The sequence below is a fragment of the Musca autumnalis genome, unplaced genomic scaffold (genome assembly GCF_047663935.1).
Source record: "Musca autumnalis isolate F117 unplaced genomic scaffold, ASM4766393v1 scaffold_2, whole genome shotgun sequence".
NCBI lineage: Eukaryota > Metazoa > Arthropoda > Insecta > Diptera > Muscidae > Musca > Musca autumnalis.
In genome coordinates, this window is record NW_027411755.1 from 253,301,126 (window position 1) to 253,327,900 (window position 26,775).

A 26,775-nucleotide genomic window follows, 5' to 3' on the forward strand; every position below is an offset into this window, starting at 1 on the left:
AAAAACAGCCTATTCCAAATTCCTCTTGGGCGTTCTTTATTCTTTTACCCGAAATGTTAGGAATATCGATAGTTTGCCAGCTCTACTGATTAGGTGAATTTTGGGTGTTCTGCGTCACTCTGTGAATTTCGATAACTATGTGTTATCGAAAGTTAGCGACGTTGTAGCAGATTGTCAAAAAACCTTGCATGTGTCAGGGATGGAAAATTAAAAATTTCAAACAGTACTAAAATGGTACTTTTTTCATTGAAAAGGTACTTTTTATTTTTTTTAAGGAAAAAATATTTTTTTTATTCAGTAAAAGACAACTACAAAGGTTTAAATCCATGTTATCTGATCCAGATCCGTGTCTGTTGCTCTCAATATTTAATATGGACTTTTTTATTTGGTAAATAAGCTTCAATTACTCCTTGGAAGTTTGGTATTGAAAATGGGCTCTATCGGTTCACGTTTTGATATAGCTCCCATACAACGGCACCTCCCGATTTTCGGTATTTTGAAGGTTTGAGCAACATTATCATACCAAAATTGTTGAAATTTGGTATTTAGTCTTCGTTGGGGCTACAAAACTCTGCCCAAGAAATTTGTCAGCGCGGGTCCACGTTCTGATATATCCCCTTTAGAACGGTATTTTAAAAGTTTTAGACTCATTATCCCTTCCGAATTACTGAAATTAGATACATTGTATTCGATAAGGATATAAAATATTCCTATAGAGAATGTGGGTATAGATGCACATTTTAAATAGCCTAGAGCTGGCAAACTATCGACTCTCTTTTCGATCGCTGTCGTAGAGCCGTGTTTATATTGAACTCTGAACAAATTATTTGTTAAATAATTCGTGACAGATGGTCCAAAAACATGTTTTGGTGGCCGATATAAACTTTGTTTTCCGTCAGTAATCAAAACGATATGTAACTTGATATTTCGGATTCTCAAAGGGTGGAAGAACTCCACGAAGCAAATGATCAATATAGGTTCATATTTTGGTATATTCCCATATTTCTAGAAATTTTATCTTGAATTTTGCATTTTTAGTTCCACATAACTTTTTTCTAGACTAGAGTATGTAAATGGTACTGAATTGGCCGCGGGGGTACTTCGGTACTTTTTATAGTGAAATGGTACTGAAAAAAGTACTATTGTACTGAATTTTCCATCCCTGGCATGTGTCAAAACAGCAAAAATAAAAACAATTCGCTTGATGTAACCCATATTTAACATTTTATCCCCTTTTAATTAATTGCATGGAATTGGAAGAATGTCGGAAACATTAGAATTACAAGCCGACGAGCGGGAAGCATTACAGTCCATTTATGAAGGAGATGAAGCGTTCAAAGAAATCGATCCCACAACATTTCAATATAAATATGGAGAAGATGATAACTTCAAGTCGTTTTTAGTGGAAATAAAATGGGGAGAAAACTATCCAAACGAGATGCCAACAATAAACATGGATACATTTTATAATAGGAATTTGTAAGTACAAAATGCACATTCATCTTCTCGGCATAAAAAAATTTTCTTCCTCATCACAAGAGTTCCAGCTGTTAAACAAACAATACAAAAAGCCCTACAAGAAGAGGGCGAACAGTGGCTAGGCTGTGGTATGACATACACATTATTTGAGTGCCTCAAAGAACGTTTAGATGAATTAACTAGCGAACAACCCGAACATGTGGCCACACAATCGATCGACTTGGATAAAGTGGGTGTAAGTGCAATTCAAATATCCGACAGTACGGATAATCAAAAGAAAGAAGTCAAAAAGGAACAGTTAACCAAAGCACAAAAACGTAGGCAATGGGAAAAAACAGATAATAAAGGTGAACTTCCACGCGGCTATAATTGGGTTGATATTGTTAAGCATTTATCGCAGACAGGGTATAAAGAGGAGCAAAAGGCAGCTAATGCTGCCAATAGTAGTCTTCCAGTAAGTGGTTGATGAGAATAAGATGTACATAAACATTTTGGCTTTTTAGGAAATATGTAACAAAAAAAAACAGCTGCCTCTGGATATACCTATTATAAGTTTTATACAAACAAAAAGGTTTTTGTAAAATTCAACTCAAGAAAATAAAAATAATGAAATTAAAAAAGAACGATAATCAAGTTTTTGTATGGTATTTAAGTTTTTAGTGGTACGTGTGGTAATGTCCTGCGTAAATTGCGTTTATTGTTTAATAGAGTGGTACGGTACATTTATTCCATAAATTGGCGTCAGAATATTTCAAGCTATATCGAGAGCTTTCTCGGTTGTAGTTTTAGTAATTTTGTTATCATTAGGTGTCTTTTATATTTGTATAAGATAGTTAAGTTGAAGACACCAGTGTGCGTTTTCGAACTGTTTTCCTTCGGTAGGTCGGAGAGGAATTTGCAAATTATTTTGCCAAGAATCACGCCAGTGCTAGAGAAGTCATTTTTTATCAGAGTTTCGCGTGCATTTAATATTCTGCCACCTCCACTTAAGTGTCTTGGGGGATCACTTATTTCTTTTAAATCTAAATTGTACACTTATTCCCAATCTCATGATATCTGAATGTAATATGTCTTGTTTTAATTTATTAATGGCCAGATTCTGTTTTTGGAGTTGTCGCTGAAACTTGTTTATATTTTCTTCTCATTTAAATATAAAATAAGATATTAAATTTAATATATGATATGCTTTTATATTTGTTTGGAGTAGTATATGCTTAAACCCCGTTTAATTAGAAATTATTATTAAATATGTTTATATCTTTATTTAGTTTTAAGGATTAAGTTCAGAGTTAGGTGTAGTTTAGGATATCTTTGCTTTTGTAACATAGATGGCCTTATAGGCTTGGTTACCCATTCGAAATAAATAAAATAAAAAAAAAAGTAGTTTGTATACAGATATCCAGGGTGATTATTAATTTAAACTCACAGTGAGTTTTGACTTTCTGCCGTTTCAACTTAAAGGAGAAAGTGTAAAAACTCACGGGGAGTTGATACATATTCAATTTGTTTTGAATTTTTAATGTGCCAAGTAATTCGATTGGTCTGATCGTGTATATTCTCCTGTAGAAGTGATTTGCGTTAAGTAATTTTAATTGCAACAGTTTGCCTTAACTCTCGAGTTAAATGGTAGTCAGAATATATAAACGTCCAATAGGAACTGTTCTTTAAGGAGTTCCTCAAAGGAGTTTTTTTTATTGCAGACATATAAAATAACACCCTTGTATAGAAGACCTGCCTTAACTCTCGAGTTAAATGGTAGTCAGAATATATAAACGTCCAATAGGAACTGTTCTTTAAGGAGTTCCTCAAAGGAGTTTTTTTTTATTGCAGACATATAAAATAACACCCTTGTATAGAAGACCTATAAGAAGTGTTTTTCTATGGCAGGTCTTCTCACTAAAGAGTACCATTCTATACCAGATTGAGGGGTCGATTATGGATAGCAACCCAACTCCAGTTGCGTTGCCAACAACAAATATAATAATAAAAATTTCCATTTCCGCATAAAAATTAATACTTTTTTACAATTAAATTAAAAGCTGAATGTTCAAAACACTGATGTTGAATGTATTTGACAAAAATTTCTGTTGTTTCAAGTATTTTGATTGTATGATTTCTTCTTATTGCAACGCAACTACTGTTGAGTAGCTATCTATAATCGACCCCTTATAGTAACATCCTCCTTCATAGAATACTTGTTTTATTTTCGCTGTATAGGAGACTATTAGGAGGGCACTGTTCTGCACAAGTCCGTGTAAGATTTTTTCTTTTATAGAAGACATATATGCTCTGTTCCAGAACCTGCAAGAAGCTACTAATTTTTACTACGATAACATTTTTTCCTTTATGTTATCGAAAAACATAGTAAAAATTAGTAGATTCTTGCAGTACTGGAACAGACCAATAGAAACCTTCTGTCTATTGAATGCGTTTTATAAGATCATAACAAAGAACGTTTATTCTTAAAAAAACGGGTTAACTGTCCGATAGCGGCTAACATTTAACTACCGAATGGTTGTAATAACGGGTCTATATGTGGGAGGTCATCCCTCCATTGAATACCTTTAAAAGATATTCTGCCAATAAAATGACTGTTTGTTGAAAGTCATTGCAAAGTCTCCTAGTTGGAATATGGCTCTTTTATCAAAAATGGCGTATGCAAAAAGGGCGTGCTTCTTTTTACCGAGACCTTTTGTTGCATATGCCAGAAAAATATATAGTAGCCCTCGCATGAGGTTTTGGGGACGTTTTTTTTTCATATGTGGTCGGTTCCAGTACTGCAAGAATCTACTATTTTTTACCACGATAACATTTTTTCCTTTGTGTTATCGGAGAAAATAGTAAAAATTAGCAGATTCTTGCAGTTCTGGAACAGACCAATGAAAGATCTTTAGATGTATTTATCTCCATAGAAGAACTTTAGAAGACCTTTTGTAGAGCAACTTCAGAAAAGATTCCGTATTTAGACAACATCATGGTTAAATTCGCCTTGGACAACATTTTCAGAAAGGTTTCATTGATCGAATAACAATGGCATCCTATAATGTCTAAACGCATTGTTGATGTGTCGCTGGGACGCTTTATAATTAGCATTTCGATTACTAACATATCGATTTTCGATTAGGTAAAAACAAATTTTCTTGTCTCGATCTATAGATCCATTCATTTTCGAGCACGTTTTATTTGTTTGAAAACACAATCGTGCACATTCTGTCAGTTGGAAAGCTTTAACTGGTACTAAATTATGGAAGATTCTGAAAATAACGAAAAGTCCAACAAACCGGACACTGGGAATCAAGAAGGTAATATTCAATACAACTAAAATATGCACAAAAACATCTAAACAAAATTTTGTAATTAGGCACTGAGGAAAAACTTGAGGTTGACATGGAAAACAAACAGGAGGGAACACCAGCAGCAAGTGAAGATGTTAAGAAAATTAATGATCCTGTAACGATACTCAGTGTAGAAGTATTGGCAACTGGAGTAGAAACATTGGGTGACGGTGCTACTGTTGCAGAACAGTCGGAAGATACTCAAACAAATGAAGGTACATGTGGTGATGTAGATGATGTCAAAACACACGATGAGAGCATAACAGAAGTTGCTGTGAAGAGTACAGATGATAAAACAGATTCAAATACTCCTACTATTCCAAGTGCTGATGCAAATACTGCTCAGTTGGAGACAAATGCATCAACAGATAAGATGGAAGAGGATCAAACGGTCTTAGTAGACAACTCTAGTTCCAAAAGTGCTGAAGAAATAACTAGTACTACCACTGCAGTCGCCGAAGAAACTACAAATGAAACTGAAACTCAAAGTGAAAATTTGGAAAGTACTGCCACTCCACTTCAATCTTCTACAACAGGTCTAAGTTTGTTGGCTCAATATGCCTCGGGCAATGAAGATTCGGATACAGAATCAGTAGTAGAAGTACCACTGCCAGCCAATCAAGATTATCGCAATAAAGTTGTGGAAATTGATTCAGACACTGACTCGGACTCCTCTGACAGTGATGACTCTGATGTAGAATGTCTCGACAAATTGCGCAAGACAATTGAAAAACGCATGGAAGTGGACGATGATGATGAAGAAGATGAGGATGATGATAATTCCAAAGGTGATAACAAGAGAAAACCAAAGCAGAGAATAAGAGCAAAGGGTGAATTACTTTTGGAAGATTTACCACCCATTCACGAATTGAAAATTACCGTTCCTGAGGAAGAATGCATAGAATTGGGAAAGATCCATTCAATTGTTGATCAATTGGTATTAGTTAGCGCCTTACCAAATTCTGTTCTACTGGATTTAGATACGGTTTTATTTTTGGACAAAGGACAACGTGTTTTGGGAGAAGTTTTTGATGTTTTGGGTCAGGTGGCAGATCCGCTGTATTGTATACGTTTCAATACAAACAAAGAAATTAACGAGAAAAATATTAAGGTGGGCGATACAGTTTATGTGGCTCCCAAGACGCAGTATACACAATTCATAATTTTGTCTAGTTTGATGAATATGAAAGGTTCCGATGCTTCGTGGGAAAATGATATAGAACCACCACCAAGATTCCTCGACTATTCTGATGATGAACAAGAACAGCTGGCCAAAAGACAATTGCGTAATCGCAACAAACCCACAGACTGTGATGATCCAGAGAAGAAAGCTCGCACCATGGAGACGGAAGAAGAAGGTGAAGAACAGCCAGCACACCACTCAAGACAAAAACCCTCATGGCAACAAAGAAATCATAATCAATATAACAGAGGAGGAGCAGGTCAAACACCAAATAATCAAAACTCTTATAATCGTCCTCCCCGCCATCAATCTCCATATCATCAGCAACAACAGCAACGTCATCAGCAACAACCAAATCGTCCCAGTAATCACAATCCCAGTTCATGGCATTCAAATTATTATCCCCAACAATATCCTGTACCACCACCAAATTATGGTTATGGTGGTGGCGGTGCTGGCTATCCACCACCACAAATGCCACCTGTACAAGGTTATGGACCACCCATGTATCCAATGCCTCCAATGGGTTATCCAGCTCCACATTCTATGCCTCCTCACATGAGACCGCCACCTGGTCAAGTTCCACCCCAAATGGTGCCTGGTTTTAACATGCGTCCCCCCACAATGGGCAATTTTGATGGCCATCACCCCCCACCACCGGGTTCTCAATAGTTTACGAATGTATTTTTCGTATTTTGTTTTAGCTTTAAAAAAAATTTAAATTTTTTAATATCTTTATAATCTTTAATAAAATATCATTAAGGAAATATTACTTTACACATTGTTGTTGGAAATATTGATTGGAAAGCTCATAAAAAAATCAATGTTTTGAGTTTTGATAGTACATCATGGAAGAAATATTCTAAAAAGAAAAGAGTATCAGTTTTGAAATATTGTGAGGAAGGTACCTGAAGGTGTTGTCCGATAAAGACCTTCTACGTATTTACGTATGGAAGATATTTTCCGAGGTGCAAAAGGATATTCATTTCGTAAGTTATATCCCTCACCTTTTACCGTGTGTTGCAAAAGCGAAGACATGTTCTTAAACTGCACCTCTGTGAAATTTTGTCTTCTATCTGTAGGAAACTCCTTAGGAGGTCTTCTATCTGTAGGAGACTCCTTAGGAGGTCTTCTATCTATAGAAGACCCCTTTAGGTCATATTCTATCTATTCTGATATAGCAATAGAAGACCCCCTTAGGAAGTCTTCTATCTGTAGAAGACCCCTTTAGGGGGTATCTATAGCAGACCGCTTAAGGATGTCTCCTTTTTATAGAAGAACCCTGTGGGGGGACTTCTATTTATAGATTTTATATAGTCTTCAATCTACAGAAGACCCATTTAGGAGGTCTTTATGAGGACTTCTCTATAGCAACCCGCTTGAGAACGTTTTGTTTCTATAGCAAACCGCTTCCGTCTTCTATCTATAGAAGACTCCTTTAGGAGGGTTCAATCTATGGAAGACCCATTAGGAGGTCTTCGATTTATAGAAGACCTTTCTTTAATCACAATAACAGGTCTTTTATCTTTAGCAGACCGCTTTGAGTTCTTTTATCTGTAGAAGACCACTTTAGGAGGTCATAGAAGATCCCTTCAGGAGGTCATCTATCTGTTGAAGATCCCCTTGGGAGGACATCTATCTATAGAAGACCTCTTTAGGAGGTCTTCGATTTATAGAAGACCTATTTTGGATTTCTTTAGGAGACCTTTTGTCTATAGCAAACCACTTTAGGAGGTTTTGTATCTGTAAAAGACCCCCTCTTTAGGAGGTCTTCTATCTATAGGAGGTATTCTATCTTTAGAAGGTGTTCTATCTATAGAAGACCTCTTTAGGAGGTCTTCTATCTATAGAAGACCCTTCAGGAGGTATTCTATCTATAGAAGACGCCTGTCGTCTATCCATAAAAACATCTTTGGGAGATCTTCTATCTATAACAGACAGATTTAGTAGAATTTGTATCTATAGAAGACCCCTTTATGGGGTTTCCTATCTATAGAAGGTCCCTTTAGGAGGTCATCTATCTATAGAAGATCCCTTTAGGAGATCTATCTACAGATTACCCTTTTAGGAAATCTTCTGTCTACAGAGGACCCCTTTAGGTGATCTTCTATCTACAGAAGACCCAATTAGGAGGTCTTTTATCTACAGAAGACCTAATTAGGTGATCTTCTATCTAGAGAAGACCTAATTAGGTGATCTTTTATCTACAGAAGACCCAATTAGGAGGTCTTTTATCTACAGAAGACCCAATTAGGAGGTCTTTTATCTACAGAAGACCTAATTAGGTGATCTTCTATAGAAGCCCTCTTAGGAGGTATTCAATCTTAGATGGTCTTCTATCCACAGAAGACTTCTTTGGGGGGACTTCTATCTATATAATGCACTTTATGAGGTCTTCTATGTATAGAAGACCCTTTAGGGTATTCGATTTATAGAAGACCTCTCTTGGATCACTTTAAGAGGTCTTTTATCTTTAGCAGACCGCATTAGGAAGTTTTGTACCTATAGAAGACCCCTTTAGGAGATCTTCTGTCTACAGAGGACCCCTTTATGAGGACGTCTATCTGTACAAGACCCCTTTAGGAGGTCATCTATCTGTAGAAGATCCCTTTAGGAGGTCTTCGATTTATAGAAAACCTATTTTGGATCCCTTTAGGAGGCCTTTTATCTATAGCAAACCCCTTTAGGTTGTATTTTATCTATAGAAGTCCACTTTAGAAGGCTTGTATCTATAGGACAACCCCTTTTGGTGAACTGATCATTTCCACAACGTTCTGAAGCCCTTAGACGTTGAGGAAACGATCAAAAAGTCTCAGCAACCAAATGAAAAATATGTTTCAATTTCGATTCCAAAAAAACTGTATTTTTTGTTAAAAAGATTTGAACTTTAATAAATAATGTACATTGATATATGTATGTATTTAATTTATATGTATATATAGGTTGGTATTAAAAAAAGGTATTAAATTTATGCTGTGTGTATAAATAGTTTTCTTAATGTGGAACGGGAATATATTACTTTTTTTTTAGTTACAAAAATTGTATTGGTGTTGTCGTTGTATATACTGGGGGAGGATATTTTTGTGGTACTTTCTTTTTATTTTATTATTGTATAAACTTATTTATGTAGGCACAACAATTGTTTATTGAAGCTTTGTTTTTGTTAACCATCATTGAAGAAAATAACCAATATTGTGTACAACAACAAAAAAACTTGGTAAAATGAAATAAGGCGCTATAAATTGTTAGTAGTTGGAACACTACTAACTGCTACATATACCTATAATACTAATAAATATTGCATTTACTATATATCTACATTCGAATGTGGTTATAACAAGACTCAAATATTTACATGCATGTTGTGTACATAAAGCATTTGTTTCGTTATAACCCAATTCAAGTGCGTTGTTGTTACATAAAAAATAATGCGGTTAAAAACAATAAGGAATAAAATATTTGTTACTTTTTGCACATTTATATAAATAATTTACAGCAAAAAACCTGGGTTAGCTTGGTGTTTTGTTCTTAGTTTGTGTGTGTGTTTGTTTGGATTTTCCCTAATTTGTATTTGGAAGTGATGGATTGTTTTGTTACAGTATTAAAAATAGCTATACATTTATGTGGATTTTTCCACTGATTTTGTATAATTTTCTATGATATTTGAGCGATCTTTTAATAACACCAACATCACTGTGATATTATCTTGGGAATCTCCCTTTTTGGCCAATTCTATCAATTGCTTAGGGATGTTTTCCAACGGTTGTTGTTTGTCCGCCAAGGATTTATAGGTGCATTTAACAACATCTGACTCTGGGACATGATCCCACAGACCATCTGATCCCAATATAAGGAAATCATGCGAGGCTTGCAAGGGAACATCCACAAAATCAGGCTCAGCTATTACCGCTTTAACCGAATGATCACCAATTGAACGTGAAACATTGATAATGCCATTTACACGCCATTGACCGTGGACAAAGACAACAGCTCCGCCTGTTTCTATGGATTCAATACGTTTGCGTTCATCTATTGAATCGGGTTTGTGCGCTTTCACCAACTGCAATGAGACAGTGGGTGAAACCAGCAAACATCTGGAATCGCCAACCCAAGCTACATACAAATGATTTGCCGACAAACTGTTGCTACTGATGTTGTTATTGTATTTCAATAGAGCACACACCGCTGTGGTGCCACTACCCAATGATTTTTGAGCAAAATTAGCATCTGCCTTTAAGAAACTGGCCTCAAGTACATCTCGATAGAAATCTGTTTCCGTTTGGCATGCTGTGATTTTGAATTCTTTCAAGTGCTTTGCCACCAAATATGGCATTTGGTTGGCAGCATATGTTGACGCCAATGCACCAGAATGGCCATCGAAGACACCAAAGAAACCATATTGATTTTCCAGACCATATAATTCACCAAATCTTGGTAGGCACACATTTCGGTCTTCCATTTTTCGAGGTTTATTTTTAACTTGCATAACCGTACACAAGGGAATATAACTACTGGCTGATTTTCTTCTCTTCTCATCTTGACAATCGGCATAGGTTTTTAAATCATCTTCCTTGGAATTGTCTGACAAGCGTAACAATATCTTATCCAATTGTTGACTTATAAATTTCTGCAACTTTAACAAATCAAAACATTTCAACTGTTCAGCATCCTGCGACTCCGTATTAATTTGTTTACTTGTCTCCATAAGATCCTCCCTTACTTTGGCATTATTTAGTTCACTAAGAATTTCATTTTTTACCAATTGACTTAAACCAAGGCGAAAGTGGTCCGGACAGTTACAGCTGGACAGTTTTTGCCACACATATACTAACACCTCGGCCTGTAGCTCTTCAGATTCCTTCACCAAATAGGTTTCTGCATTATTGCGTGTACGTAATTCTCCAATGCCATTTCCAACAACTGCCGTATTACCTGTGACACCAGCACCACCTCCCCCACCTTCCGTTTCACTATTAGTCACAGCATCTTTTGTCACATCACGTATAAACGATTTCAGCTCCGTAAGGTAGCTACAATCTGTGCTGCTACAGCACATTTCATTTGTTTTCGGTGCTGTATCTGAGGTCATTTCATTTAATGTTTCTCACAGTCTTCGGTATTTATGTGTGAATTTTTATCTATTTTGTTTGCTTCTTTTTAGTTAGTTATCTAGCACTGCTATTGTATTAACATTTTCACACAATTTGAGGTTGATAAACAAAAAGATGTACAGCTATTTGATGATTTCTTCTCTCCACACGAGAGGAAAAATAAATTCTTCCACAGATGCAGGCAAAACAACACAAACAAATAACCACTTAACACCCATAACAGGGTGACACACCGAAAATCAAAAATTGTTTTCGAATGTCAAAAACATATGTTCAATAACTTTTGTTTTGAAGAAGGCAGGGGCATCAGGGATGCCAAATATTTCGAGGTAAAAATCGCTACAGAAAAGTTGTGTTAAAAAATCACCACATACCACTACTGACTAAGACAAAAAAAAAAAAAAACACTACGAAAATGTGTAAGAACCGCAGAAATTATCAACTGTTACACAGAAAGAGAGAAATTAAATAAAAAACACGAACACTCACATATAGGTTCTTATCCATTTCTTCAATAAAATATCCCATTCCCACGCTTTTCTGTATTTTTGATTCTCTAACTCATTTTTTGAGTTACCGACAAAAATCGGTAAAATTAAAATGCTTATAATTTCGGTAATTAACGATATTATTCGGTAAGTTAGCGGCCAATAAAAACTAGTCACAAAGTTCTACCGATAACAACAGTATTGTCAACATTTATTTGAACTTTTCATTCATAATTTTGCATTTCAATGTTACCGATTTTTGTCGGTAACTCAAAAAATGAGTTAGAGAATCGCACTACTGGCCTCTAAATATATGAATATTTCACTCGCTGCACAATATACTTTTTTCGTTTGCTTGAAAAGTTATGACAATAACAATGCTGAGTAATGCTAAGTTTACATTTACGAAATCCACTCGATTTCAACTGTCAATTCCAGAGCTCAAACGTCAAATGAAATCTCAACTGGATTTCATTTGACGTTTAACCTATGGATTTGACAGTTGATATCGAGTGGATTTCGTAAATGTAAACTTAGCATTACTCAGCATTGTTATCGGATTTCGTAACTGTAAACCAAGCATAAAAATCGTTACAATCGCTACCTTAAACAGCCAAAATCGCTACTGTAGCGACTTAAAATAAAAAATCGCTACAACTCCTAAAAAGGGGTTTTTGTACGTCTAAAACCACCACAAGTAAATTGAAAACCACTAACTTGACATTTGGTAAGATAATAGTTGTGTTCCACATTTAATTCGTTCCGTACACCAAAAAAGTTACAAAATGTTCACTTCTCCTTAAACAAAAATGGCGCTAAATAGCTTTCTCTTTGTCTCGGTCCACACTACCGTGAATTTCATTAAAAAATTTCATTAAATTAGGTATTCTTAAATCGAATTCCCCACTACAGCAATTTTATGATTTTACTCTACTATGGACGTCGATCTAGAGACGCATAATTTCATATCAAAATTTCAGTGAAATTACTGTAGTGTGGCCCGGGACTTTGGAAACTCATTACACGACAAATTTGGGGAGCAAAAATTTGTAACATGTTTGCCGGCTTCCGATTGACTGACACGCCGACTTTGCCATTCGTTCTAGTTTTTGGCGTTCTGCCATTTTTTCGTTCCCGTATATTTTGGAATAATGTGCATGTAGAACTCATTTTCGATGTTTGACACTTTTACCACTAAAATAAGTGCGGGAGCGAAGCTAATACTTGAAATGAAAATAGGCCTGTTCGATAACAAACTTGTTCAATAAAAGAGGAATGAGAAGTTGTTGCAAGAACTTGCAGATACTTTTTACTTGCGAAGTTATCGAACAGACAGATATATAGTAAAATATAAGCTTTGTTCCAGAACTAAAAAGAGTTTACAATTTTTACGACTTTTACACATTTTACCCGAAAACCCGTTCCCGTACACAAAAAAGTTGTAAAATGTTCACTTCTCTTTAAACAAAAATGGCGCTGAATGACGCTCTCTTTAAAAACTTTTTACTCGACAAATTTAAGCGTGCAAAAAAATAGTAACACGGATGCCGGCGTCTGATTGGCTGTTACGCCGACTTCGACATTTGTTCCAGCTTTTTTGACGTTTTTTTAGTTTAGTTATTTTATTGAGCATCTTCTTGACGTTTTTTTCCATTTTTGCGTTCCCAAATTTTTGAAAAAACTTTTGTGTGACAACTATTTTTCTCTCTTTTACGAGTTTTACTATTAAAAAGAACGGGAACAAAGCTATAAATAGTAAATAAATAAATAGTAAATAAATGATGATAATAAAATATGTGAGCGGAAAACATAAAGAAATCAACGATTTTCATTTTATTATTAATTTACAACTGTTTTTGCAGTTTCGACAATCAATACTTACTCAACTGTCCTGTCATGTGTACACGCAGGGTAAGAGAGGTATTTACCACATACATACACATGCCAGGGCTCGAGTCATCTTGGTCCACAGCGATTTTAGGCCAAACCCGTTCGTGGGTATTGATTTGGTTACGAAGTTTTTCGGCAAATCACACACACGCGACCCGAACGCAAAGTAAGAGAGCAAATGTTTTGATTTTTTTACTTCTGTCTTGTACTGAATTTCATGCAAGCAGGTTGATGCCGCGTTATTTGTTTATTTTTGGGTACACAGAAAAGATTTTGCAGTTGTACAGCAAATATGTGGAGGGAAGAATTTGAAAATGATTTTTGTTTTGTATTAATATTTTTAATGACGCAGAATGCCTCGTCTGCAATGCAACAATAAAAAATGTATGTATGCTTAGAAAGTCTTAAAAAATCATTTTTATATACAATTTGTTTTTTCTCTCAAAAAAATTAACATATGCAGAAAAATACTTTTCAAATTATGAAGTTATTTATATTATTTTTAATTTAAGTCATACAAAGCGAACGCGCCAACAATATATTTTTCATTTCACACTCAATATGAAAATCATCACCCTGTTCTGTCAGTGTAATTTTACCCACACATAAACAATTTAAGCGCTCGCTCTTCTTGGTCGGCTATGATTTAGATTAGGACATTGGCAGAGAATGCTCTCAATTGTTTGTCTCTTCCTCGTCATCTCAGAGTCTGCAATAAATACTCAACGCTATTGTTCTCCCACTTGGCTGAAATGGATCTTATATGACAGTGTAATGGACCTACATGCAATTCTTGCTAATGGTTATATGACACCATATGTTTTTCACATGTATGACATCAGCTGGTCTGTATGGCTGACTTCCGTATCGTCAGTTGCTTTACAAATGACTGCAAATCTGCGAAGTATTAGGTTTCTTATCGCCGCTGTACTTAACTGCGAAGCTTTGCTTTTTTAAAACGTCAAAAATACGTATTTTTAACGCAGGTAAATAGCAAACATGTATCATTTTTAGCCATAAGTGAGAGAGTTGGCTGGCCACTCTACCTGCTTTCCTACAAACAGCTCAAAATCTTTCAACACTGCAAAAACTCTGCTTGAGAAACGCTGCAGTTGTCGCTATCTTTGTATGTACAGACTACACACCAGATCCAGTCCCTTCTTCCATCTTCGAGTCATTGGAGAAAATGGCTAGGATGTGTCAAAGTTCAGAGTTGGTGAAATGTAATCAAGATTAACAAACCTGTCGTCGACAAGAAGGACCGAAAGTTATCAAAAATTCTTCAATCGTAATAAATTTGTTTTTATGCATAATAGCTCGATGAAAATCAGCATTTCGAACGAAATAACTTGATATGAAATGAAAGAATTATGCATTGATGTACACGCCTGCACGTTGTCGTAACAACAGAGAATAACGAATTCAAATGAGAGTCATGTCAGCCATTGTTTAGCAAAGGCACATTACTCTCCAATCAATTCTCTCTCATTTTTTTGGACAACAATGGAATTATGGCCTGTTTCACTAATGCCATGTTCATACTAGTACTTTAATAACGTTGTTCGCTCTCACAATTACGTATACGAATTAATCCGTTCATGGTACATATTTCATACCATCATTAGGTCTGTCTGGTTACCCTAAAATTTGTAACAACTTGTACCAATTGTTGCTGGAAGTGTCTGTTAACACAAAAAACCAGCAAAAGAGAGCGATTCGAGAGAGACATTTTGACAGTTCTTCACTGAGTGTTTGCAAATTCTTGCTGGACAAATTTCTTCTAGCAAGTCCTAGCAATTCTTCTTCTTCCTGAAAACAGTCAATCATCTGTTTTTAGTTTTTTGTTGATTTATGTTTGTGAAAATTAAAAACAATTTTATTGTGGAAATAACTAGTCTAATTGTATTGTTTTATGGAGAACAAATTTGTAAAGTGGAAAAATACTTTTTTGTTTCATTTTCTTTTTTATTTTTAATAAAATGCAACGTGTTTGCTTCCTTTATTCGCGGACAAATAGTTCTGTTTTGGCAAGCCAGCTGATTGCTTGCTGGTTTTTGCTGGGAAGGTGTCCGTTTACTTTTTACAATTTTCTAGCAAAAGAGAATAAAAACCCCTTACTCTCTGAGAAAGTTCTTGCTGGACAATTCTCGCTGGGAAAGTAACCAGACAGACTTAGTCCATATTTACATTAGGCAATTTCCCTTGCGGCAATTGTCAGTTTGTAGGTGAGAGAGGGTGTTGAGAGGCAAAGGGTTACCATATGTCTCACCCCTCTCTCCCTTAAACTGACAATTGCCGCAAGGAAGATTGTTTAATGTAAATAAGGACTTATTGTTCATATTTTCATACTTTTTGTTTGTTGATTTTAAAGGAAGTTTCAAACAAAAGACATGCAAAATTAGTTGATATGAACTGGAAAAATATTTTTCTTTCCTTCAAACATCTATTTTATGTTATATTCTATCCTTTTAATTCGTATTTTCTATTTTTCTTAAAATTGTGATGTTTTTAACACATTTTTCAAATTTACTATTTTGGTATACAGACTTTCAGGCAGGTATTTGATTTTAGTTTTTAGATTTGTACGCGAATTTGAAACAATCGACAAGAAATGTAATTGCAATGAAAGAGAAGACAAAATTTACTATGCTTTGAATGTATACTAATCATGGCACAATTACACAGGTAGTGGCATCGTAAAATTTTGAATATGTTATGCCAAAACTTTCTTTATGTTGTTGGGGAAATTACAACAAAAATAATTTTTTTATAAAGGGATTTGACTTTTCATATTCGATCAGCTGGTGTGATACCATGATACTAATCATTCGTTCCACCGTTTACTTGTCATTCGTGTTTTGCAGTTTTTCTGAAAATGTTGTTGTATTTCATAAATTTTGTATTTTGTCTGTCATAATCAATTTATTTCCATAAATACTATCATTTGTTAGAGATGGGACCTATTTTATCGTCGTTCGGAGAGTAATTTAAATTGAACAATGCACAAATATCGTTCTTTGCTCTCAGAATTTTGTATGGAATTAATACATAATTTGGGCTCGAATAACGGATAGAGAGTGAATTACCGTCAGTATGAACAAGGCATAACACGATTCTAAAACAAATTTGTTCGAAATACTACCAAACATCTTATTTAAAAAAAATTAAAATTTTCTTTTTTCCAATCAAACAAACAGGAGTTTGGAAGTAATTCGAATCGTCTTAGAGAAACGGATCTTTAGTGTTTATATGGTTTATAGTTTACATCCTCAAACCTAACCTTACTTTCCGATGATTAGAAAAAAATTAACACATTTTTTTAATTTTTCATTTAAAATTTTTATTGTATTTCTTATTTTGTGTTTAAAATTAAAATGCTAAAATTATTGGTAAACTATTTTGACTATTATGTGCTAAAAATAGACTGAATATCACCAAGCTTTTTAATGTTACTATTTAAATAAAGACTCACCACCACAAAAGAAATATTGTCAAGGTGTGCAAACTTAAAACGACTAAATCTAGGGACATGTGTGATTAATAAATAATCTTATTTCATGAACACAACTAATCTCAAAGATGGATAATACATATTTAAGAGCCTTTTAACTTTTATTAAAGGATGATTATAATTAATAATGACTTCATGTTTCGGCATTGGTCACATTTTAGGACCGATCATTTGAGTCACCAAAGCTTTTTTATTTAGAATAAATTTTCGAAGGAATTTCCTTTTGCAGTTTTTGGAAAAGCAATCGGACCTACTTGTAATTGGATTTCTAAATGTTTACATTAGAGCCGTGTTAACCTTCCATATATAAGGACTTCTTTGACGTACATATGTATATCCAATTGAACTGACAATTCAAACCCACCGGATTTACTAAATTCAGTAACAAATCTAAATTTGTGGCCGATGACCAACACTATTTTCAATAAATTTGTCATTTTTATTCTATTTATTGGTAACATTTATTTTGTGACCCTATTAAGTCCCTTGAAAAAGGCTCTTACTACAGCGCGCCATCTTAAGAAGAGATTCTGAAAAACAGAATTCGTATTGGTTCTACGCTAACAGATAAAAAGCAAGCATTTGAATTTATGTAGATTTTTGACTAACTTCTGGAAGCACGTTAAGGTGTTAAACATTCTTTTCTCTTTTTTGTTGTTGTTAATATTTGAACCACAGTTAAACTTGTAATTATTGCAATGTTTATGATAAAAAGGACATACATAAATATTAATAATAGAATGATTAATCTAATAAGCTCATTTGTGATATACATATATTTATGGTAATGCCAAAGATAAAAATTAAATTTAGATTCGTTGCTTTCAAAAATGAATGGAATATATTTATGTATTTGTTATATTCGTTTTTAATATTTACTTTGTGAAACTCTAAACTGGCGGCGGCAATATGCAAAATAATTTATTAACAATAATTGTAATTTTTGTTTCAATGTTAATTACTAAGAGAAACGGATAAAATACATATGTCAACAGGTACATATTTTAAATTTGATATGAGATTTGAAAGAATTTTGCTAAAGACAGGACAGAGAGAGAGAGAGAGAGAGATCAACTAAAAACATGCATTTGTATTTCCAACCAAAGCAATTATTGTCTTTTTCTTAAATTGAAGCAATTGCCGCCCGCCATTGTCCATTGTTGTTGTTTGTATATGGTAAAATTGTTAATATGTTTTTTTGTTATTATTTATTGTTACATGAATTTGTTTGTTATTGCATTGTAACTAAAACTAAAGTTTTATTTACTACAAAAATTTTGTTCTCAAAATGTATGTTTGTTTGTTTTTTAGGTCGTTAGTAGTAGTATTTGTTGTGTATGTCGTGTAAATTCGGGATATATTAAAATAGGGAATCTTTAAAAGTGTATATATAGTTGTTTTTGTTTAATTCAAAAGTCTACTCCAAAATTGTATTTGTAATTTTTGTATTCGTAATGAGATTCAATTATCCTTATTGGAGAGCAGCTAATGTATATATTTATTCTCCAAAAAAAATCTACAGACTATGTATGTATGTACTATTACTTACTAAATATACATTTGTTTCTGTGGTATTGCTTAAGCTTATATAATATTTAATTTGTTTCTTGGGCTAATTTTTTAAACATTATTCTAAACGAAATTATTTCGAAAAATTGCTTTAAAATGACACGCTTAGTAATAATTTACAATAATAAGAATAAAAAATTTAAGGCAGAAATGTTGCTTACAAACTAATCTAATTTATGTAAAACTAATTAAATAAACAACAAAAAAATAACAAAATCATTTAAATGATTTTTTTTTACAAATTCTATAACTAAATATCTGTTTTTATTTAGATATGTGTTTATAGGTTATATTTTTGTTAAAAAAATAAACATAAATGTAATAATAGAAAATAAAAATGAAAATATAATAATAAAAAGGATTTATAGTCAATGTAGAAAATAAATTTCGAGACTTTTAAATTCATAAATCAGTTACTCTTGTGCCAGACACTGAAAATAACACATGAAAACATTTTAGCTTTTGGGAGAGAGCGGAGGTGAAGGAGCTCCCTTTCTCCCTTCTTAGTAAGAAGTTCTTAACCATAAGCTCAAAATATTTTCATGAAAATTTTTATAGTCTGGCACAAGACTAAGGAATGTTAGAAATGAAATTTATTTTTGTACGATTAGGTCAAAAATAAATAATTTGAGTTTGGTTTGAAATGTTTATTAAGTTAAATAGTTAAATGCAATAACTAATATCAATGCGTTTCATTAACCTGTATGCACCTCCGATTCTATGCAACTAATAAAACAACATTATTTATATAAAATGTTGTTAAAATTTAAAAAAAAAATATGAACCATAAAAATTTGAAAAGCTTTTGTTTTTATAAGAATATTAGTTTAAAAACGGTTATTTTGGAGCAATGTACATGCAATGCACGGATTTCCACTCATCAAAAGAATTACACAAGGACAATTACACAAGGACAACCAAGTTTAAAATTTGTGAAAGTTTATATTATAAAGAGTGTCCATTAATATTCCACTAACATGAAAAACCCTATTTCGTACTCCTGTTTCGAAAAATCGGAGCTCTGGTTTTAAGACATTGGTCAGTACTTCTATCTTGCGACTAAATATTTCATCCTGTGCAGTTAAATTTGTACAACAACGAGGCCAACTATTAGATGGGAGTGTTTGACAGCTAATTATCAAATTTTATCAAATTATCAGGCCTACAGAAGTGTTTTCTGTTTCTGAGACCTAAATATGCGGCATTGCTTACGGCTTGTGCATGCAAAGGGGGTAAAACCGATTACATTTCGCCAACTCTGGTCTTTGAAACATCAGACATATTTATCCCTGTTAGGAATATGGGCAGACCAATCCCGGATGGATAGCCTATTCGTCCGATGGAACGAATATTGAACAAGTAAAAAAGCGTCAGTCGGCTTTGCCGACAGAGATATACCCTCAGCCAATGTGAAGTGAAACTTTCATCTACGGGCAGATCATATTTATTGTCTCTTCAGAATTTTGTGGCCCTTTTTGAACATTTGTACTTGCCGACAAAAATGTGGATTAAGAATTAACTGCACTTAGAAACAAATGTTGAACTTTTGTGGGGGAGGTACCCTTAGGGAGGACCGATATGGGCCATTTTAGAAGTTAAACTAAATTTTGACAAAATATATGGAGAATCAAAGTTTGGACCAAATTGATTGACCAATCCTTTTAGTGACACTTTATTGGGGGATAAGTACCGGAAGTTGCGGTCCGGTATTGCCCCATGAAACTAAGTTTGGATAAAATATGACGAAGACCAAATGCTGGACCAAATCGGTTGAAAAGTTCGAGAGTTATCATGGCATTGGGTTTTTTTACACCTTTCGGGCTGTTTTCCCAAGAAATATGGACTTGCCCCTGAAATAACTTTCACCGTCGTAATGGAGGTAGCGAATGCAAATGGCTTCAGCAAAAATCAAAATGATTCGAGAGCAGGTCTTAAAGTGAACTTATTCGAAATTTTGTGTGAGAGGTACCAGAAGGAGTCGACAAATATAGTCCATATTTGAACCTGATTTATGTCTGGTAGATATAATAGGATGTGCAGAGTATGGATTACATCGGACACTCCCTTCACGAGTTATCGTGCGCACTTTTTATCCGAACATTTTTGAACTTTTGTGAGGGAGGTACCTAAAGGACTGGACCGATATGGTTTATCTTCGAACTTAAACTATGGTTTGGACAAAATATTACGAAGGCAAATTTTTGGACAGAATTGGCAGATCCGTTCGAGATTTATCTTGCGCTCCAGCCACTACACACGGTGTCATAGGGTTTTTTCACCTTTCAGGCTATTTGCTCAGGAAGTATGGACTTGCCCCTGATGAAACTTGTACCCTCGTATGGGAGGCAGTGAATATAAGTTGTTACAACAAAAATCAAAGCGATTCGAGAGCAGGTTCTACAATGAACTTTTCCCAAATTTTGTGTGGGAGGTACCCGAAGGAGTGCACCAATTGAGTTCATATTGAAACCTCATTTAAGTCTTGTAGAAATTTCACGATGTACAAAGTATGGACCAATTTGGTTACTCCCTTCAAGAGTTATCGTGCGCACAAATTTTCCGAACATTTTGGAACTTTTGTGGGGGAGGTACCGGAAGGAGTGGACCGATATAACCCATCTTCGAACTTAAACTAAGTTTGGGCAAAATATTACGAAAGCCAAATTTTGGGCCGAATCGGTTGATCCATTCGAGAGTTATCGTGCGCACCAGCCAGCCAGACAGAAAGACGGACGGACATTGCTCAATCGACTCCAAATTGTCTGAAACACATTTCGTCCAAACATACTTGGGGTCTAAAACCATTATTTCGATGAGGCACATTTTGCCCGTATGAAAGTGTATATACCCTCGTTAGTATAAATGCTGAGGGTATAAAAAGGAAAGAGAGCAGGTGTCTACTGAGAGGAAATGACACTAATACAAACTATGCGACAACTGCAACGTTTTTATGGAAGAAGTTTTGAAAGCTTTCCAGTGTTGAAAGCTTTAGAGCTATTAGTAGAAATGAACAATTCCGATCACGGCATTTGTGGAAAGCCAGGCGGCTCTAAGGGCACTAGGGGCATTCGTCATAAAATCTAAAACTGTTCAAAATTGTAGATCTGTTTTTAAAACTTGTTAAATTGTGTTGGGTACCAGTGCACTGCAATGATAAGGCAAATGAGATAGCAAATGGAGGACTGTGAGAAGTCACTGTTCTGCATCATCCTCGACAAACTAAAGTAGTTCTACTTAGAGCCCCCAAGGAAAACCTATAATGATCTGCAAGGTGTCGAAGTCAATCTGATAAGATACTGCAGGAGTCTTAATTCTTTTCCATATTTCCTTGTCTGCTTTATACACATTCTTCTTCTTCATCCTTCCCTTCCCGTTTCTTCTTTTCTGATTTCAGGATGAACTCAATGGACCGCAGTCACTGATTCATTTCTGAAATAATATATTTTACCCATCAAATTTATGTAAATTACCATAACGAACGTCAAACCATAGCTAAATTCCAGAGTCGAGGGGTTCGCAAGATTAAAATGGAAGTGCGGCGCCAAACTTCTTCACAAGATATTTTGGTGGATTGACGATTACACGATCATCTTCTTATGCTTTATTATAGACGATGTATGTTCTGAAATATCCACCAGTACAGAGTTTTTCCGGAAGTATAACCTCCAATTATCTCATATAAAATCCACATTTCTGAATGTGAGGCTTCAGTTCAAAACTTGACATTTCTGCCGAAGTAAAATGTATTCTTAATTGCAAAAATATGGGCATCTAGTTAGTATTACCATCGACGGTTCCAAAAACATCTATATATCAACTACCAGTTATAGGGGGTTATCATGAATGAAATTTCCCCGTGAGTTTTGTTTTTCCGCCCTTGCAACTTAAGGGAGAAAGTGAAAAAATTCACGGGGAATTGCCATTCATGATAACCCCCATAGTCTTTAATATCAACCTAGAAGCAGGATTCTTAAAGCAGTCATCTACCCTATAATGAAACTTTGGTAGGGCATGCAAAGACAAATAAATTCTTTACTACGTCTATACTTGCCATTTACATTGAAGAAATCTGCAAAGTGTGCATAGGAAATTTCACCTACATTGAAACCCTTCACATTTGAGTTTGTCGAGTCACCATAGTTTCATAATGAATGTCCTTATAATGCATCTAATGCATAGGATGACAAATAAAGGAAATCAATCATCTTAAGAAAGAATTAGGGTTCAAGACGTTTTCCACCCTTTATACGAATGTAGGTTTTCTTGGACGTTTACAACTTTTTGACAATTGAAAACCTAAAAAATTGCAATACAAACAATCCCTGAATGTAATGGGTATTATTAAGGTAATAAATAACCTATAAAATGCCATAGTCAGAGGTATTAACAGGGCATTAAAGGAATTAAAATATCATTTGGTATAAAAAAGGAACTAAATATAATAAATATAATAAAAAATGTAATAAAATAATTTACTAAAACATAAAAAATCGTTACCTTGAATGAAGTAGCATATGATCATTCAGTTCTTGATTTTATTACATCTATGTAATATAGTCTTTAAGCTTTCCAATTTAGGCGATATTCATCAACCATTAACAAATGTTGCGTTGTTATCCAACCTATAAAAAATCAGAAATTACAAAATATTAATATGAAATACATACATACATATGTTATTTTGTAAACAAATAAAGATTCTTTAGCAAACCTACAATAATTATGTATATATTTTGGCATTTGGATTTGAGACTTTCTCCTATGGACAGATAAAAAAACAGGTCGACGCCAAAAAAAAAAAAAAAAAATTCAAAAAACGTAGGTTTTTTTCGGGACTTTCGAAGCCTTTATTCCCGGAAATGTGATATAAATATTGCCCTAATCAGCATAATCAGAGACCCACCCACAAGCTATGCCCTAAATTCTTGTGTTTACATCCAATCGATAATTTCAACTCACCTTCTTGTTGAGCCAAATTGTGAAAATCTTGCCATTTATTTTGTATATCCCAGTATTTCTCTTTGATTTGATTACGATCTTGCAGATAGGAGACGGCAAAGAAGTATGCCTTGAGCACATCTTGGGCCGTTGTATTGAAATGCAAATAGACACCAAGGAATTTTTTACTTTCGGCAATGATAAAATGTTCGTGGGGATCAAATGAGGAGACTATATTATCAACAATATGGCTGTGTTGATATTCATCTACCAAATGTTTTATTGAAAGGCCCAGACGTATATTTAATGATACCGATACCGTTTGTCCCACAGTAACACGTTCCAATTTGTTGACCTAGAAAGGAATAGTATTAAAAAATGTGTATTTGAATTACTCGAATTTTCGATTTCAAAGGACTTACTTGCTGGGGTGTTAGCATTCTACCAGATCTAAAGAATTCCTCTAATGTTATTAAATATCTCGATTCATTAAAGGTTCTTAAACAAATGGCTTTAACGGCTTTGAGATTAGCATACAAATGTAGGAAAATTACAACTGAAAAAACTCCATATAAAACACTACAGGATGTTAGGGAAAGGAATAAAAAAAAATTGGTTAAACAAGGTTTATTTGCTATCACTAATAGCCTTGGAAAATGTGTGTTTCGCTCTACCAACTTACCCCGGTGTCTTTATGACAGTTAATAAATATAAGCCCACAAACGATGCAACTAAATTAACACAAGTCTCCTGGGAGCTGTCCTTTGAGTTGACATCTGCCAAATTACCACGCACCGCATGATGTTGGGTCAGGGCTGCCCTTGTTGCTCCACCTGAAGGAATGGGGGAGAATTTTTAAAGATTCTGATGTTGTTGTGGGAGTGTTGTGTACACTTACCTGCCACACCGACAATTGCTTTCAATACTGTGGTTGCACATAATATTTGTGTACTGAGATGGGGATATTTTGGAAGCACATATATTTCAATACCCATAGCCATATCATTTAAAAAATCTGCACGTAAGCGCCATTTTTTACTGTCGATATCCAATTGAGCACCTTTCCACCATGAGAATATTATGCGCCCCAAATGCCCACTGCCTTCTTTTAGAATCCATGCCACAGTGGCAGAGTAAGCGTTTATATTTTCATTACCCACACCCAAACCTTTAAGTATGGCATGTGTGCAAAGGGTACCTGTAAGCAAATAAAAAATGATTGTTTAATAAAAGATACGAAAAAGAAAGTGTTGTTTATGACGACTTGAAAATAGTGTTTATGAACTACTAAAAGTGGCCTTCTTCTTTATGAACAGCTTGAAAGGAGGTATTGTATATGGCTTAAAGGGTGTCTTTGTAGGCGAATTGAAGGGAATCGGAATCTTTAAAAATTACTTAATGAAAGCGACTTGAGATGAGTTCTTATAGACATTATTTGAGCCTTTCAGACAGTTTGAATGAAAAAACTCTTTATAGACGACTTAAAGGGAATCTTTTTTTCTTAAAGAAGTCTGTATAGATGACATGAAGTAAGTCTATAGAGACGAATTATTTATGGAAGCCTTGAAAGTAATTTTTATGGAGTAGTTTTTATCGAGAACTTATAAGCCACTTTACGGTAGTTTTTATAGACGTTTATCAAGGAGGCTATATGAAGAGTGTCTTAATGAACGACATGAATTAAGCCTTTTTAGTCGACTTGAAGGAATAATTTTAGACGACTCTTTATAGACCACTTGGACATATACTTTATAGACGATTTGAAGGAGTCTTTGGAGACAACTAAAAAAAATACTGATAACGCGGAGATTTTTTACAGAAGCCTCTAAGGCTTTTTAAGACGTCTAGAGAGAGTCTTTTTAGAAGACTTTCAGTCTCCCGAAAAGACGACTTTAGGCAGTGTGAATAGAGGACGTAAAGTTAATCTTATAGAAAGCATAAGTGCAGGAATTATTCATAAACATGAAAGAAGTATTTATAGACGACTTGAAGAAATTCTATAGAGCCTACTTGGAGGGATTCTAAGCCGAATCAAGGGAATTAACTGCCCTTGAACTAATCTTGAGCAAAATTGAAAATGATTCAAACTATTTTGTTTAATTAAATTAGTTCTTATAATTAATTAATGAGATTAATCAGATAATACCATTTAAATGACATTTGACCTTTCTTTTTTTCCCCATTACTCACCACATATTGTGCTACAAAATGCCTGTAAAGTATCCCATATTTGATATGAGGCATAGTCATCACTAACACTGTCTGGATAGCCTTTTGGGAGGAAAATTTGTTGAAACAAACGAAAGAGAAAGAATTTCTCATGTATAACCAGTTTATCAGTTTTCAATGGGACACGAACTATAGTTTTTTGATCTAGAAAAATAGAAAACAAGCAAAACTTAATATTGCGAATCAAAATAGAATTTAATTCCAAACTTACCTGCTGGAGTCACATAGATTATCTCTTCACCTTTAGTGCCATATTGCTCACGAAAGTGTATTCTCATGGTTGTTGCACTTTATTTAATCCAACGGGGGCTAGGAAAGGTGTAAATTCACTTCCTTTCATAAATTTATGAAGCAATTCTTCCAATGCTATTCTATGCGTGGCAATTTCGTACTGATTGCTGTTCTTGTTTGGTTTGTTTATATTTTTCTCACATGTACCACCCCTAGCGACCTCTAACGTACAAACATTTGGTCATTCACAACAATTAAAACAAATGTGAAATGTGTGTCCCTTTTAGTTTTTTACACGCCTCCACCACCACCTTTGGCCTTTTTCCGCTAATCGATGTCAAACTAAGGTAAATGGTTTAGGTTGCCAAATAGTTTCTTCGATTTGGTAATTATCCTTATACTTTATTTTTATTTATGAGTTTCTGTTGTGTCTAGCAGAGTACACTCCCTTCACCAGAAAGGTTTGTTGTAGGGGGGTGGTGATGATATCCTTAAATAGGAAACTTTCTCTCTTTACTTAAATTCTAAATTCATTTGAAAATCATAATTATTCGAGAAATTTTAATTGACTTGACACTATATTCACTTAATTCCATTAAGATCTTTATTGCTAGGTATTAAAATAAGAGCTGTGAGAGTTTCGTTTGGAACGAACTAGTTCAAATAACTATTCCACAAAAGGAACACAAAATCAGTCCTTTTCTTCGCTAATCATCCTTTCTAATAGGGATGCCACTGTTCCAGGGTAAAAATCGCACATACATGTTTTTATCCATTTCTTCGATAAAATATCCGATTCCCATGCTTTTCT

The 26,775-nt window shown here is 34.4% G+C and overlaps 4 protein-coding genes across 5 annotated transcripts; 2 read left to right on the top strand and 2 right to left on the bottom strand.

The window, feature by feature from the left end:
- Positions 1-258: 258 nt before the first annotated feature.
- Positions 259-26,640, bottom strand: LOC141395491 (RUS family member 1). 2 transcript variants are annotated; one of them, XR_012410647.1, is made up of 8 exons: positions 25,945-26,640; positions 25,695-25,877; positions 24,403-24,702; positions 24,187-24,337; positions 23,927-24,083; positions 23,526-23,859; positions 23,064-23,188; positions 259-667 (listed from the first exon to the last, which is right to left on the bottom strand). XR_012410647.1 is itself a non-coding variant. In XM_073971478.1 (7 exons), the coding sequence occupies exons 1-7, from the start codon at positions 26,009-26,011 to the stop codon at positions 23,127-23,129; spliced, it is 1,254 nt and encodes a 417-aa protein (XP_073827579.1). In that variant the 5' UTR covers positions 26,012-26,640; the 3' UTR covers positions 22,986-23,126. The 2 variants fall into 2 exon arrangements, 1 of the variants encoding a protein (XP_073827579.1); XM_073971478.1 differs by lacking the exon at positions 259-667 and having other exon boundaries at positions 22,986-23,188.
- LOC141393407 (RWD domain-containing protein 4) lies at positions 1,162-2,859 on the top strand. Its single transcript, XM_073966402.1, has 2 exons — positions 1,162-1,479; positions 1,540-2,859. Exons 1-2 carry the CDS (start codon positions 1,262-1,264, stop codon positions 1,943-1,945), a joined length of 624 nt encoding a protein of 207 aa, XP_073822503.1. The 5' UTR covers positions 1,162-1,261; the 3' UTR covers positions 1,946-2,859.
- Positions 4,634-6,780, top strand: LOC141393409 (uncharacterized). Its single transcript, XM_073966403.1, has 2 exons — positions 4,634-4,781; positions 4,841-6,780. The coding sequence occupies exons 1-2, from the start codon at positions 4,724-4,726 to the stop codon at positions 6,667-6,669; spliced, it is 1,887 nt and encodes a 628-aa protein (XP_073822504.1). The 5' UTR covers positions 4,634-4,723; the 3' UTR covers positions 6,670-6,780.
- On the bottom strand, positions 8,839-11,357 carry LOC141395472 (protein phosphatase 1F). Its single transcript, XM_073971368.1, has one exon. It carries the CDS (start codon positions 11,084-11,086, stop codon positions 9,617-9,619), a length of 1,470 nt encoding a protein of 489 aa, XP_073827469.1. The 5' UTR covers positions 11,087-11,357; the 3' UTR covers positions 8,839-9,616.
- Positions 26,641-26,775: the final 135 nt, after the last annotated feature.